At 45.2% G+C, this 16153-nt stretch overlaps 1 protein-coding gene across 1 annotated transcript in view; it reads right to left on the bottom strand.

Moving 5' to 3' along the window:
• Positions 1-3841: 3841 nt before the first annotated feature.
• The window catches only part of LOC126260555 (nascent polypeptide-associated complex subunit alpha, muscle-specific form-like), a 69470-nt gene continuing 57158 nt past the window's right edge, over positions 3842-16153 (bottom strand). Inside the window, exons 4-6 of the mRNA XM_049957889.1 lie at positions 10192-10379; positions 9812-10113; positions 3842-3846 (exon numbers count right to left, since the gene is read on the bottom strand). Coding sequence (XP_049813846.1) covers positions 3842-3846; positions 9812-10113; positions 10192-10379 — 495 coding nt within the window. The remainder of the gene's footprint in view (positions 3847-9811; positions 10114-10191; positions 10380-16153) is intronic.

The following is a 16153-nucleotide window of genomic DNA, read 5'->3' as shown; positions in this document are numbered from 1 at the left end:
AGTGAAACTACTGCAGCGTACTCAAAACAATCTTTGCATCATAGGGGCGGGCATTATCCTGCTACATAATCATGCCGTCCGTCAACATTCTTGAGCGATTGGGCGTTTGGACTTGATGGCGTGTTTCAAGTTTTGCCAGTGTTCACGCACCCCTGTGCTTTAACTATGGTGCTGTGTTCCAGAAAGTCGATGAGCGGTGGGCCCCTATGGTAAAAAAAAGGTCATCATGGATTCCCGGACATGGCGTGCCTTTTATTTCGACCACGCTGCAGAAGTATCACTGGGGTGCCTTTATACATCCTCCATACAGTCTCTCTCTCTACCCATGTGATTTTCGTATTTTTCGAGCCCCAAAGAAAGACATTCGCAGTCGTCGATTTGATTCGGACGATGAGGTACACACCTCGGTACAATCATGGTTCCGCAAGCAACCGTAAACATTTTTCCATGGAGGCACTGACTGACTTGTCTCATAGGGGATAAACCTAGTAAAGTTATAGCGATTACCGTTGAAAATATGAATAGTTTACTTACTTTTTCCCATGTTTCGCATCCTCATTTCACTACCCGTTATATAAATGAGTTACTTGCGACAGTTTTTAAACAGACAGATTTGCTTTTTTCTAACAGTTATTTAAACACCACCAATCTTCGGTGCTATAACAGCCTTACGGTAGCTACGTTTCGCCTGTACATTCTGTAAATCGAAAATCTGGGGCTCAAAGGGGCTACAATCGATTGTGGTGCAGTACAGCGATTAATGCAATTGGAGTGGCCTTCAACAAGGTAGGCTGACGAATCGTTCATAAACTAATTGTCTTCCGAATGCAAGCTTTCGTGCCTAGCGGCTATACAGCTGTTACGCGTGCTTCACCGGGTCATGGATAATAATTAACCAGACGTTCCTGGTACAGGCGTATTTCAGCTGATACAAACCACACCGTTCTGTTGTCGGTCGACTATCTGAAAAGCTGTGAATCGTTCCCCTTCGCAGAACCTCTCGACCTGACAATGTAAAATAACTGGTGAAGTCTTAGAATCGTTAGTATTTTTTCACGTATCCTCCTCCCTTCTGAAAGTTTACAACTGGCTCCTATGCGTGTATCACGCTTTAGTACTAGCAGTTACTGAGTTCAACACAAAGATGTGAGCAAGGACAGCTTTGTCGATAATACTCTTTGGACAACCAATACACAACAGTATACTTCTTTTACTAGCTATTGTAGGACACTCATATTCAACAAGTAATACCTAAAATCACAAGGCTCCTATCAACAGGCGGCTTAAATAGATATACGGGGTGTCCAAAAAGAAAAACGAAAACACCGAAGAGCTCTAGGACCAGGTTTCTTACACCAAACCAAGAAAAAAATGCCTGGTAAACATATACTCTAAAATGCATACCTTAAAGGCTGTGAGGGCTTGTTCATCTTCAGTAGAGAGAAAAACATTTATTCTACTAAACTAGTGTTCATAGCTCTTAGGATATGAATTTTAGAAACCATGTTTACTAGACTTTTTCTTGCTCTGGTCCATACTACCTCCCCCCCCCCCCCCCCCCCTCAAGAAGAGATCTGTTTCATAGTATCGAAGATGAACAAGTGCTCATAGCTCCCAAGGTATGCATTTTAGAGCCTATATTTACTATAGGTTTTTTTATTGTTTTTATGTAACGAACCTGTCCCTAAAGCCTGGAGTTTTCTTTTTTCGAAGGGGGGGGGGGGGGAGGGAGGGACAACCTGTAGAACCACTACACACTGCTTTCAATATAATCTACTGAAAGTTATGCACTTTTTCTGCAAACAGCTGAGATCTATTTATTGTTTATTTTAATTGATTTTTTTTTGAGCTCCTACTACATTCCACCACTCAAATTCATTTCTTACCCAGCGAGGTGGCGACGGTTCAAACCCGCGTCCGTCCATCTTGATTTAGTGTTTCCGTGATTTCCCTAAATCGCTTTAGGCAAATGCCTGGATGGTTCCATCGAAACAGCACGGCCGACTTCCTTCCCCATTCTTCTCTAATCCGAGCTTGTGCTTCGTCTCTAATGACCTCGTTTTCGATGGGACGTTAAACACTAATCTCCTCCTCCTCCATCTCATGTTGCACCCGTTTTTTCTCGGACCTGGTAGTCGAGTGGTACAGGGAGTGCATTCAGCCCGATAGTTCGCGGGTTCGAATCTCGTTCGAACTATGGATATTTCAATCTTGTTTTTAATGTAGCATCCACCTCTCAACGGTGTGAGGACTCGTTAGAAAGGTCACATGGTTCGGATTCCACGTTAAACAGCAGGCCACCCTTCCCCAGTTGGATAACTGGGTTGTCTAGGGACACACAAGTCGTCGAACTAGCGTCCAATTGAAAGACTTGCACCAGGCCGTTGAGCCACACTAATTTATTATTTGTCGTGTGTTGTCGTGGGTTGCAGATCCACGGCTTCATACGTATGTACGAGGTGACCATTTAGCGTTATAAATAACAAACAATATTTCTGACAATCTTGCTTTATTATTGTTCTGTTCGTAAGCAAAAAGATATCGATACACTGAGCGACTGACGTACACTGTGTGATCAAAAGTATCCGGGCACCTGGCTCAGAATGACATACAAGTTCGTGGCGCCCTCCATCGGTAATGACGGAATTTAATATAGTGTTGGTTCACCCTTAGGGTTGATGACAGCTTCCACTCTCGCAGGCATACGTTCAATCAGGTGCTGGAAGGATTCTTGGGGAATGGCAGCCCATTCTTCACGGAGAGCTGCACTGAAGAGAGGTATCGATGTCGGTCGCTGAGGCCTGGCACGAATTCAGCGTTCCAAAACATCCCAAAAGTGTTGTGTAAGATTCAGATTAGGACTCTGTGCAAGTCATTCTATTACAGGGATGTTGTTGTGTAACCGCTCCACCACAGACCGTGCATTATGAACAGGTTCTCGGTCGTGTTGAAAGATGCAATCGCCATCCCCGAATTGCTCTTCAACAATGGGAACCAAGAGGGTGCTTAAAACATCAATGTAGGCCTGTGCTGCGATAGTGACAAGCAAAACAACAAGGGGTGCAAGCCCCCTCCATGATAAACGCGACCACACCATAACACCAACGCTTCCGAATTTTACGGTTGGCACAACATACGCTGGCAGATGACGTTCACCAGGCATTCGCCATACCCACACACTGCCATCGGGTCGCCACATTGTGTACAGTGAATTTTCACTCTACACAACGTTTTTCCGATGTTCAGTCGTCTAATGTGTACGCTCCTTACACCAAGCGAGGCGTCGTTTGTCATTTACCGGCGTGATGTGTGGCTTATGAACAGCCGCTCGACCATGAAATCCAAGTTTTCTCACCTCCCGCCTAACTGTCATAGCACTTGCAGTGGATATTATTGCAGTTTGGAATTCCTGTGTGATTGTCTGGATAGATTTATACCTATTACACATTACGACCCTCTTCACCTGTCGGCAGTGTCTGTTAGTCAACAGACGAGGTCGGCCTGTACACTTTTGTGCTGTATGTATCCCTTCACGTTTCCACTTCACTGTCACATCGGAAACAGTGGACCTAGGGATGTTTAGGAGCCTGGAAACCTCGCGTACAGACGTATGACACAAGTGACACACAGTCACCTGACCACGTTCGAAGTCCGTGAGTTCCTCGGAGCGCTCCATTCTGCTCTCTCACTATGTCTAATGACTACTGAGGTCGCTGATGTGGTGTACCTGGCAGTAGGTGCCAGGACAATGCACCTAATATGAAAAATGTATGTTTTGGGGGGTGTCCGGATACTTTTGATCACATAGGGTATCTTCCTACCTCTACGAGAACTGCCATCTTCACCCTAAAAAAAACCAATTCAGCACCATGTTGGATACACACACACATATGTCGTCTGCTAAAGGATCAGTAACGTTTTAAATCAATTATCGCTTGACCATACATTTTGCCTACACATACAGTACGAGTTTTTAATTGCGTGGAACTGGGGAACGCAGCACACAAACACAGACGCACACACATAATATGTAACTGAGCTAGGAGTTTGTAATTGGATTGCAAGTGCAACAAAAATTAGAAGGTATGATGAGAAGATCACATGACTCGACGCACTGCCATCTTCAATCTTTAGAGTACAAAAGAATCAAGGAAAAATAAAATAACTGATTGGTCTTCTATGGTAGTGCAAAGTTTAATCATGACTTCCGCTAACGTGCTAAACTTCCCTCAGCTATTAGGGAGGAAGACGTAACCAACCGACAAACCCTTTGATTTGTGGTTACTACTGGAATACCTGGAAAATCTTGTTACTGATATTGTTAACATAAATTGCGCTGAAAATGTTACATTCCTTAGCAAGAAGAATTTAAATGTGTTTACATCCGTTACAACAGCGTTTTGCGACAACATTACGATGGTTAAAATCTTTGATCAAGTGGACTGTCGGAAGCAATAGAGAAGAGACAATTTACAATTTAAGGAAGAAAATGTGTGGCTCATTTATCAACACAGGAAATTCTCCAAGTTCATCTCTGCAAAACAGGAGATCAAAACGAAGCTACCATTTCTCCTACAGGGGAACGATAATGTGGCAACAAGAGGAATGTTGGGAAAAAAATGGGCAAGGAAGCACTGAAAACCGCTTCCAAGAAATATAAAAATCCTTTAGCTATACTATGTAAAGTGGAATTGGCTCATGCTAAAATGGATTATTAATGGAATAGCTGCATGGGATTTTGTAGCAGCTTCGTGTAGATGACTGTTATGTTGTGGATCTGGATATAACGCAAGATATCGCTGCAGTTTTTGACAAAATGGTTATGTGAAACTACCTAATATCAAACCATGACATCTGTGTGCCAGAGAAGCAGCAATGTGACTGTAAACCACAATAAGAGAGTTGGGATTGGCTGTTTACCGTGGATCAGCTCCAGTTGTAGAGTGAATTTTTATATAAAATATCTGTATTTCAAATCATTAGCCCAGGAGTGAACAAAGCTATCGGTAACCTCCTTATAGATTTTATAAAGTGCTCTGATATGTCCGGCCCCGGTAGCTGAGTGGTCAGCGTGACGGAATGTCAATCCTAAGGTTCCGGGTTCGATTCCCGGGTGGGTCGGAGATATCCTCCGCCCAGGGACTGGGTGTTGTGTTGTCCTAATCATCATCATTTCATACCCATCGACGCGCAGGTCGCCGAAGTGGCGTCAATTCGAAAGACCTGCACCAGGCGAACGGTCTACCCGACGGGAGGCCCTAGCCACACGACATTTCATTTCAGTGCTCTGATATGCATCTACTAGTAACTTTTACGTCTCCTTGGGTAAAAAACATTATATTACAACACTTGAGGTTGCAGTTTACAACCACAGAATTGACTGTGTGTTTTTGACCTTTGCATTAAATGCCAACGAACAGTATTTACAACGTGCACGGCTGCACTCAGTGCCTGGCGCTTCTGTGTGGTGTCAACCAATGAATAACTCACAGAACAGTTGCTGTGTGGTGTTTATCAGTGTTCTGTAGTTTGTCTGCTGGGGCACTAAGAGTACCCGAAAACTGACTGGCGTACAAGTAAACCTTGCAGATAATCAAGACTAAAAAATATTATGAACTATACTAGCTGACAAACCCGGCATTCCACAGGTATTCGTTTTGCCAATTTTCTATTAAAAACGAAATCCTAATTGTATTACTGCATTAGACTCGGTGTGAGATAATCCCAGACAGTTTCCGTAGACTGGGTGCAGCTGCTTCGTATGTCTGCAACGCGATTCCGTTGACGTCTCAATGGCAACGCCTCTTCATTGCTGTGCGGACGACTATAGTGTTCACATACAGTCGTATGCACTTCGCAATTGAAAATTGTGACAATCGTTGCCACATGCCAGGGATTACCTTAAGTTGATTCGACTGTGGGAGTTGCCTTACTAGTAAAGAATAAATATACACACATCAAAAATACTTTTGCATCACTTCGGTTCCGAGAGTTCCGGACACTGTACAGAAAATTGGAATACACATCAACATAAATATCATTTACGCCCTTTTTATTGCTCATGAAAACCACACATCGCGTGTTGTACCACCATACAGCGAGTCCTTCAGAGGTGGTGGTCCAGACTGCTGTACACACCGATACCTCTAATACCAAGTAGCACGTCGACTTGCATTGATGCATGCCTGAATTTGTCGTCGCATGCTATCCACAAGTTCATCAAGGCATTGTTGGTCCATATTGTCCCACTTCTCAACGGCGATTCGGCATTGATCCCTCAGAGTGGTTGCTGAGTCACGTCGTCCATAAACAGCCCTTTTCAATCTATCCGAGACATGTTCGATAGGGTTCATGTCTGGAGAACATGCTGGCCACTCCAGTCGAGAGATGTCGTTATCCTGATGGAAATCATACACAAGATGTGCACGATGGGGGCGCGAATTGTCAACCACGAAGATGAATGCCTCGCCAATATGCTGCCAATATGGTTGCACTATCAGTCGGAGGATGGCATTCACGTATCGTACAGCCGTTACGGCGCCTTCCATGACCACCAGCGGCGTACGTCGGCCCCACATAATGCCAGCCCAAAACATCAGGGAACCTCAACCATTCTGCACTCGCTGGACGGTGTGTCTAAGACGTTCAGCCTGACCGGGTTGCCGCCAAACACGTCTCTGACGGTTGTCTGGTTGAAGGCCTATGCAACATTCATCGGTGAAGAGAACTTGATGCCAATCCTGAGCGGACCATTCGATATGTTGTTGGGCCCATGTGTACCGGGCTGCATGGCATCATGGTTGCAAAGATGGACCTCGCCATGGACGTCGGGAGTGAAGTTGCGCATCATGCAGCCTACTGTGCACAGTTTGAGTCGTAACATGACGTCCTGTGGTTGCACAAAAAGCGTTATTCAACATGATGGCCTTGCTGTCAGGGTTCCTCCGAGCCATAATCCGAAGGTAGCGTTCATCCACTGCAGTATCAGCCCTTGGGTGGCCTGAGCGAGGCATGTCATCGACAGTTCCTGTCTCTCTGTATCTCCTCCATGTCCGAACAACATCGCTTCGGATCACTCCGAGACACCTGGACACTTGCCTTGTTGAGACCCCTTCCTGGCACAAAGTAACAATGCGGACGCGATCGAACCGTGGTACTGACCGTCTAGGCATGGTTGAACTACGGACAAAAACTCCTGTCTCTAAGCTGGTCGTAGGTTGTGCTCCAAAAATGAACAGCATAGAGACAGAAGTGATGACACTTTCTCCAGGACCTGGCCATCATTTTGCCGGACAATGCTCAAGCACGTACAGTGCACGCTGTTACTGATTTGTCTGACTGATGGGACTGCTAAGTGCTGTACTATCTACTGCACCTCCCTGACTTAAGCCCTCATGAGGTCAACTCGATTTCTGAACTGAAGGAAACACTTCACGGCATTCGCTTCAGAGCTGCTGCAAATTCGTCGGGCTCGAACTGTCAACACAACTGGCACTGCGAAGAGTGTCCTACGACTTCCACATCGCTAGCAACGGGTTATACACAATGCTGGTCAATACTTTGAAGGTCAGTAAAACTTTGAAACACGTATCTATTTTGTATGCGCTGTAAATAAATAGTTGCCGCTATTAAAGTACCAACCCTTTAACATTAATCCATTTTATATATTTATGGATGGACTGAACAATCTACATGTTTTTATTGATATTGTTGAAATCTTAGGCACGTGAGTCAGGTTAAGTGCGGGGATGACGACAAGTTATACTGGGAGGAAGGGGACAGTAAACCTGTGACTTCCTCCCCAGTTTTTCCTCTCCTCGCCCTGCTCCCCGACCAGAACTGAAACGAAGAACCGCGGCTGAATAACATTGTGCGGATATAGGCAGGGATAGGATCGTAGCGATACGACAGCATTGAATCAAAGTGTGATTAGCAACCAAGGGTAAGTGAATCACGAAGTGACTTATACTGAGTGGTTATAATTAAAATGCAGCCTCTCGCAGAGGTCCTTTGTGGGCAGTGATTACGGTATGGCAGCGAAACTTGTTAGATATTCTCATACGTCAACGAGAAACCGATTCACGCTGGAGAAACATTAGTTCCAATTTTGACGACCTGGTGGAAATCTGGTGCTGAACAACATTCCGCCGTCTCCGATGCTCATATTGAACAAACTGTGTAAGCGGCAGTTAACAACGATGTCAACATTATGCGTTTCTCACTTGTTTGATCTTTTCTACCCACGCCCTCTTCCTAATCGATTATACAGGGTGTTACAAAAAGTTACGGCCAAACTTTCAGGAAACATTCCTCACACACAAAGAAAGAAAATATGTTATGTGGACATGTGTCCGGAAACGCTTACTTTCCATGTTAGAGCTCATTTTATTACTTCTCTTCAAATCACATTAATCATGGAATGGAAACACACTGCAACAGAACGTACCAGCGTGACTTCAAACACTTTGTTACAGGAAATGTTCAAAATGTCCTCCGTTAGCGAGGATACATGCATCCACCCTCCGTCGCATGGAATCCCTGATGCGCTGATGCAGCCCTGGAGAATAGCGTATTGTATCACAGCCGTTCACAATACGAGCACGAAGAGTCTCTGCATTTGGTACCGGGGTTGCGTAGACAAGAGCTTTCAAATGCCCCCATAAATGAAAGTCAAGAGGGTTGAGGTCAGGAGAGCGTGGAGGCCATGGAATTGGTCCGCCTCTACCAATCCATCGGTCACTGAATCTGTTGTTGAGAAGCGTACGAAGACTTCGACTGAAATGTGCAGGAGCTCCATCGTGCATGAACCACATGTTGTGTCGTACTTGTAAAGGCACATGTTCTAGCAGCACAGGTAGAGTATCCCGTATGAAATCATGATAACGTGCTCCATTGAGCGTAGGTGGAAGAACATGGGGCCCAATCGAGACATCACCAACAATGCCTGCCCAAACGTTCACAGAAAATCTGTGTTGATGACGTGATTGCACAACTGCGTGCGGATTCTCGTCAGTCCATACATGTTGATTGTGAAAATTTACAATTTGATCACGTTGGAATGAAGCCTCATCCGTATAGAGAACTTTTGCACTGAAATGAGGATTGACACATTGTTGGATGAACCATTCGCAGAAGTGTACCCGTGGATGCCAATCAGCTGCTGATAGCGCCTGCACACGCTGTACATGGTACGGAAACAACTGGTTCTCCCGTAGCACTCTCCATACAGTGATGTGGTCAACGTTACCTTGTACAGCAGCAACTTCTCTGACGCTGATATTAGGATTATCGTCAACTGCACGAAGAATTGCCTCGTCCGAAACCTTCGTTCTGGAAATCTGTCTCGATACAAACGTACCGTGCCACGGCTATTGCCCCGTGCTAATCCACAAATTAAATGGGCATCTGTCAACTCCGCATTTGTAAACATTGCACTGACTGCAAAACCACGTTCGTGATGAACACTAGCTTGTTGATGCTACGTACTGATGTACTTGATGCTAGTACTGTAGAGCAATGAGTCGCATGTCAACACAAGTACCGAAGTCAACAATACCTTCCTTCAATTGGGCCAACTGGCAGACGTACTGACGAAACTTTTTGTAACACTCTGTGTATGGAAACATTTCTTGCATTAACGGCACCAAACTTGCAACTGGTGGCCAAAATTGGAACTAATTTCTTCAAGCAAACATCACTTCCACCTTAACACATTATAATATCTACCAAATTTCGCTGCCATACGATAATTACAGCCCACGCTGGAATTCTGTGAGTAACTGCACTTTAATTATAAGCACGCGGTACTTACCCGCTTTGGGAGACTTTCGAAGGCAGACGACGCGCGTCGGCTGCAGCGACGCGCCGGCCGAAGATGCGGTAGACGACGCTCCGACGTCTGCCTGGGACGCGGACTGTGCGGGGGCGGCGTCGGCAGCCGCGGGCGTGGCGGCGGCGGCGGTGGCGACGGCGGCGGCGGCGGCGGCGTGCTCCAGCCAGCCGCGGGGCGTGGCGGCCAGGAAGGCAGCCGCGGCGGCGGGCCCGTCGCTGTCGTCGGCGTCGCTGTGCTCAGGGCTGAGCAGCGACACCATGGTGACGACGTCGACGCTGCCCCTGGCGCCGCCGCGGCGCCCGCCCCCCGCCTTCTTGGCGTCCGCGGCCGCCTCCCGCGCCGCCGGCTCCGCCGCAGACGGTGCGGCGAGCTGCGAGCGCTTTTCGGCGTCGCCGTCGCCGTCGGCCACCTCGTCTGAGGAGTCCTCGTCTCCGCGGGGGCGCGCCAGCCGCAGCTTGGCCGTGCGGAGGCGGCGGCGCGCGGGGGCGGACTTGACGCTGCGCTCGAAGCGGACGCGAGCCGCGCCCTGGGCCATCTCTTCCGCCGTCTGCCGACACCAGAAACAGATCCTCAACCGTGACCCACACTCGAGTTTAGGAAGCAAACGCCACTCCCCAATACACCAGTAAGAAATCACCCTCGCTGTAACAACTACACTGCCTCACAAAAAAACTGAAGGACCCAGAATAGATGGTCTAGTGCTGACGTACATTAGGTAGTCCTTATTTGTATGTAATTTTCTTAAGTTTAGAGCTTTGCTTCTCTCACCCCCACCTTTAATACCAACGGACAAAAAAAACTGTGAAAAATTCCATCGCAATCCGATAAATTCTAGATGATCATCAAACGCCTTCAAGTTGGCGCTTAGCATCCGCAGCACCCATTTTCCTTAAAAGTCATTGCTTTCTTCTTTATCTCCACTGTATACGTGTCTTTCTCGAGGGTAATGACACAGTCAGGCAAACCCATTAATTGTTTAAAATCATTGTGATTGAAAATTCATTCGAGGAATTCAAGAAACAACACGAAAATGTAAACATCAAATTTATTTTTGAAGATAGATACATTTTCAGTCTGACAAACTTTTTCTTTACAATTATCATTTTAGACATTCATTTCTATAGAATCAGAAGATAATGTGACTTAATGAGGACTGGACATTATTTATTCATAACAAAAGAGTTGGTAGCAGCTGAGTACTTTTTACAGTCTGTAAAACACATACATTGTTCCTCAGTTGCGTCTTTTAGGAGATTGTTACTGTAATGTTGAATGAGTCTGACACCTCTTCCTGCAACGTCATTCAGAATAACCATCTGCTCAACTTCTTGAATTACACTCTTGTAATGGGAGTCGTCTTTCCATATTTCAAGGTTCTTTGTGGAAAAAAATGAGTACTGATAGAAAATCTGGTGAAGAATGTTTTCGTAACAGGTGTTACAAAAGATGGAAAGTCAATATTGCTAAAACAAGAGAGGTCATCTCTGTGTAAAATGTACCGTTTCACTTGATTGCCGGCCGAAGTGGCCGTGCGGTTAAAGGCGCTGCAGTCTGGAACCGCAAGACCGCTACGGTCGCAGGTTCGAATCCTGCCTCGGGCATGGATGTTTATGATGTCCTTAGGTTAGTTAGGTTTAACTAGTTCTAAGTTCTAGGGGACTAATGACCTCAGCAGTTGAGTCCCATAGTGCTCAGAGCCATTTTTTCACTTGATTTTTTTTTCTTGCTCTTCTTCATCTTTTCCTAATCCCTAGATAACTTGAGCCACATTTGCCTCGACCTTTTTTCGGATATTGTTATCAAACAAAACTAAAGCCCCAGTTTCTGGAGGTATGTACTAATGGTATTTGAAAACTGTTTTGTAGCAGCCTTACTGATTACTCGATCAAGATCATTATAATTTATCAGTTCACTCACGAATAGAAAATCATGGTAACGTGCCTTTTTTGCTCCTGTTGACGAAAATCAGTCCCGCATGTACATGTGTACGTGAAAATTACATATTCCTGTTAATGAGTTCTCCATACCAGACAAGTGGAGTTGATCTTGAACCATGTATAACTTGAATGCGTATATGGGCTTTGCCATCCATCCAGAATCAGTTACAGTTCCTGGGATGAGAAACGATATCCCACTGTTTGGAATGCCGCCAAGAAATGTCATCGTTAACACCAGCAGTTCTCAGTAATCATCTTGCGCTTGTTTCTGCGTAGAAATTTGATTTTCATGAAACTCAAGAATAACAACTCGTACGTCATCAGGTACTTCATTGCCGCCAACCAAGTACTGTTTGTGCAGAGTTTCGACTCTAAATGTCTTGAAGAGTTCCTTGTCTTGGAAAGTTCCAGAAACAGCCCCTTTCAGTGAGTCATAACACGTCCTCAACACTAATTCAAAAATTTGTTAACGGCTGCAGAAGATAAATAATAGGCAGAGGCCACTTTCACCCCCACTGGCTAGTACAGGTGTCTATACTTATACAATTAATGTTTTACTATTAATAGAATTATGATATTTATTACATATTACAATATTAGGATTACAATTTTGAAAGAGGGTTATCTCTAATAATGTGGCTTTATTTAATAACAATAACAATGGCAAATTTCGTAACGAAGTTCACACAGCAAGAATTCTAAACTTCATGATCGATTAGAATCGTCTTGTAGTTGTCCGTTTGAGCTGAAATTTTGCACATACCGTCTTTTTTATTAATTCGAACAAAACGGGGAGGTGGGAGCTATTTCTAGAAAAATAAAAATAAGGGCTACCCTAATGTACATGTACGCACCTTCGGCGGTTATGCATATGTTTATAGTTGCAGTTCCCTGTGACTGGTTAAACAGCCACCAGAGTGCTTTTGTATTGTGTTTAGTGTTGTTACCAGGCTACAACAAAGGACCTAAAAGAAAACAATATCGGAAGTTTGGCGGAGTCAACTGGATGCTTCCTACACAGGAAGATGGGTTCACGCCTTTCGTCCAGACGTCAAAGAAAGATTGAAACAGAAAATATTGGAACCGTCACAGGGACTAATACTTTTTCTCGCCGATCTTGATCCCTATACGGCGTATTTGCATCGAACACTTAGAAGATGAACATCGGAGTGTTCCTGTGGCGTCCTTATGGGGACACGCTAGCACATCATATATGAGTGCCAAGACGTCGAGCAGGTTGTCTCTGACGAGAAGCAACTAATAACTACAAACTATATCTTAGAGATCGTTCAATACTTGCAAAAACTGACGATCTTTAAGAAGCTGGTTGATAAAATATCGAAACATGCATATACGGAGTATGTTCAAAATAATGGGGGGTCCAATGTTTAGACAAGTCTCACACCTCAGATACATCTGAGATGTGTTGGAGGCTAAAATGAATTTGCAAAAATATGTGTTAGCCGGTGTAAAACAGAACATTTGCCGGGACTTACGAACATTGAATCTGGCCAGAGAAGTCTCTCCTGTCTGTTGGAAAATAGACATGGAGGATACCTGGGATGGATTATGGTTCACGGTTGCCTTCCTGCTCGTCCAATACTTAATACTCAAGACTGTAGTCAAAGCTCAACCAGCGCATCCCGAACATGACTAAATTACCCATAAAGACAACCACGTTATGTACAACCTATTCACTGCTGGTAGTGTAGTTTGTTTGTTGTTTTGCTTGAAAAGCAGTTAATTTTGTAAAGTAGTGTGTAGTTCAAGAAGAGCTTGTAGGGAACTGTAAAGTAAAATTAGACTGGCAGTGGTTGTAGATACTAGAGGCCTGCTCCTCATGGCATCATGGCAGAGACGGGCAACTTCCCAGATTAGCTGGGGAAGCTGAGTGATCAATTAGGTATCAGTATCACAAATGTTTCACGTCACTGTAAAGATAAACACTATCAAAATTGCTATAAATTAGTAATGTATAGTCAGTAGTGCCCGTTTAAAATGTATTTGATAAAGAGCTATTGATACACAAACAAATGAAAAAAAAGAATGTTGCCAGGCCCGGTACGGCATACAAGGGGCGTTAACAATACATGTTGAATGATCACTGTGAAGGGCATGGAGGTGTTGCATACTTGTGTGATAGCGTTACCAGCACCTGACACAGTACGTTATGGTCACATTGTGAGTCTCCAAATGAGAAGCTGGTTGAATTGTGTGATATCCATATGTTGGGGGGATTCGGTTGTATAGTGGGCTCACGTTGGAATGTATGGGAACCTCATGGCAATCTTAATGATTTCGGAGGTTCCAGTCGACCATATCTGACCAGCACAAGTGAATATCGGCGTACTGTGCACCAAGCATATCGTAACACCTTTACATCTGTGCACGCCATCCAAGAACAAGTATCGGACTCGCTGCAACACTCTGTACTAACTGCTGACGTCCGCCGCTGTGTATTAGATTACTTTAATAATAATAGCAATCATCTACTTTACAAAATTGTTGAGGCTTTCGTGGCCACTTGTTGACAAACTGCCTATTGGCTTCTGTCTCGGGTTCTTCGGCCGACGTTCATCTAATGATTTTTCTGACGTTTCGCCAGCACGAGTGGCTGGCATTGTCAAAGCTTCACCCTCCATTGCCGGTGGTGAACTGGAGCCGAGCTTTTTTTTTTTTTTTTTTTTTTTTTTTTTTTTAATTCCCACACCTGAGAGGTGGTGGGCGGGCTACTGCAGAGCTACCAGCTCTATTTAGCCTTAGCTTATGTAATTCTGTTGGGGCTCTGTTTATTTTTTGGTCTGGGGTAAGTGGAGGGATTTTTTTCTCCCAGTTGGGAATTTATTTGCAGGAACTTTTGGGGACAGCTCCGGTATTCACCTTACAGCCTAAGGAAAACCTGCAAAACCCGGCTGGAGCTGCTGGTTGTTTGCAACCTTCTGCCTTGATTTGGTTGAACCTATCTAGGCTTCCATTGCTTGATATACTCGTACTCCCTCGAGTATGGAGGTCGTCTCAGTGGCACGGCCGGCGTTGTGCTGGGGCCACGTTCTTGTGCGTCGCCTAGTATTCGTCGTATTCCGAGGTCTTCTACCTCTGGAGAGGGAGGTCTCGGAATGAGAGGTTTGCTGCTCGTTGTGATCTTATGCAACTTCCATGGAGACCTAGTGGGCTCCATAGCTGCTATTTCGGTTTGCGTGCCGATGGACTCCGCATCCGCCGTCTCGGTTTGGGCGCCTCGATGGCGCTTGTACCGCTTGGACGACGTCTGGGTGCCCACTTCGACACGCACGCAGATTTCCGCGGGGATGGTTGATGCGCCGTCTGTGGTCTGGCTGGCGCGGTTGATCACCATCTTCTTCTTCTTGGTGTTGTCCTCTGTTTGTGTGGCCGCGGACGCGCTGCTATGCGTCGTTCGCGGCCGCAGACTATATGTACCTGGCGCGCCAACGTCCGAGGGCTTCTCCGCGGTCATTTCCGGTGCGGTTCTCCTCTTGCTACCTGCGACGGTCGTTCGCTGCAGTACGGGAAGCCAGGATCCGTTTACCTTAAGGCTTTCCTCTTTCTTGTTCAAACTGTTCGCGTGTTTTTGTATTTCTACAGCTTCTCTGAACAAGCGCGTGTGATAGTGGTTCTCTACAGCCAGAACTTCCGTGTCGGCGAATTTTATTACGTGGTCGGTCTCATCAGTGCGTGTTCTGCCACGGCCGATTTCTCCACCTGCCCCAACCTGCAATGTCGCTTATGCTCCTTGATCCTGGTGTTAATGGATCGTCCAGTCATCTACTTTGTTATGCATTTTTACTTAAACTAATACGCGTTTTGGGCTTTCACCCGTCTTCAATTAGGGTAATACATATTTGAGTCTTCAGTCAGTATTTAGTTACAAACATCGACAGCCTACTGAATCCTGCAGCTGCCCTATACTAAATAACAAATGCAAAGTTTTGCGTTTATGGTTGTGGCCCAAACACTTTTTACTGCTATTTTGCATGAAACGAACCCAATATCAGCCATATTGCCAACTGACATCTTTTTTTACATCCGAAAAATACATATGGTCAAACATAATATTTTGATTAAGCAAAATATAACCTCTGACCCTAACAGAACCTGTAAGCGAAACATAATCCTTGACCATATGTATTTTGTGGCTGTAAACAAATATGTTAGTCCACAATGAGATTTTCACTCTGCAGAGGAGTGTGCGCTGATATGAAACTTCCTGGCAGATTAAAACTGTGTGCCGGACCGAGACTCGAAATCGGGACCTTTGCTTTTCGCGAGCAAGTGCTCTACCAACTGAGCTACTCAAGCACGACTCACGCCCCGTCCTCACAGTTTTACTTCTGCCAGTATCTCGTCTCCTATCTTCCAAACTTTA

The sequence above is a fragment of the Schistocerca nitens genome, chromosome 5 (assembly GCF_023898315.1).
Source record: "Schistocerca nitens isolate TAMUIC-IGC-003100 chromosome 5, iqSchNite1.1, whole genome shotgun sequence".
NCBI lineage: Eukaryota > Metazoa > Arthropoda > Insecta > Orthoptera > Acrididae > Schistocerca > Schistocerca nitens.
This window is presented reverse-complemented; position numbering and strand designations above follow the sequence as displayed.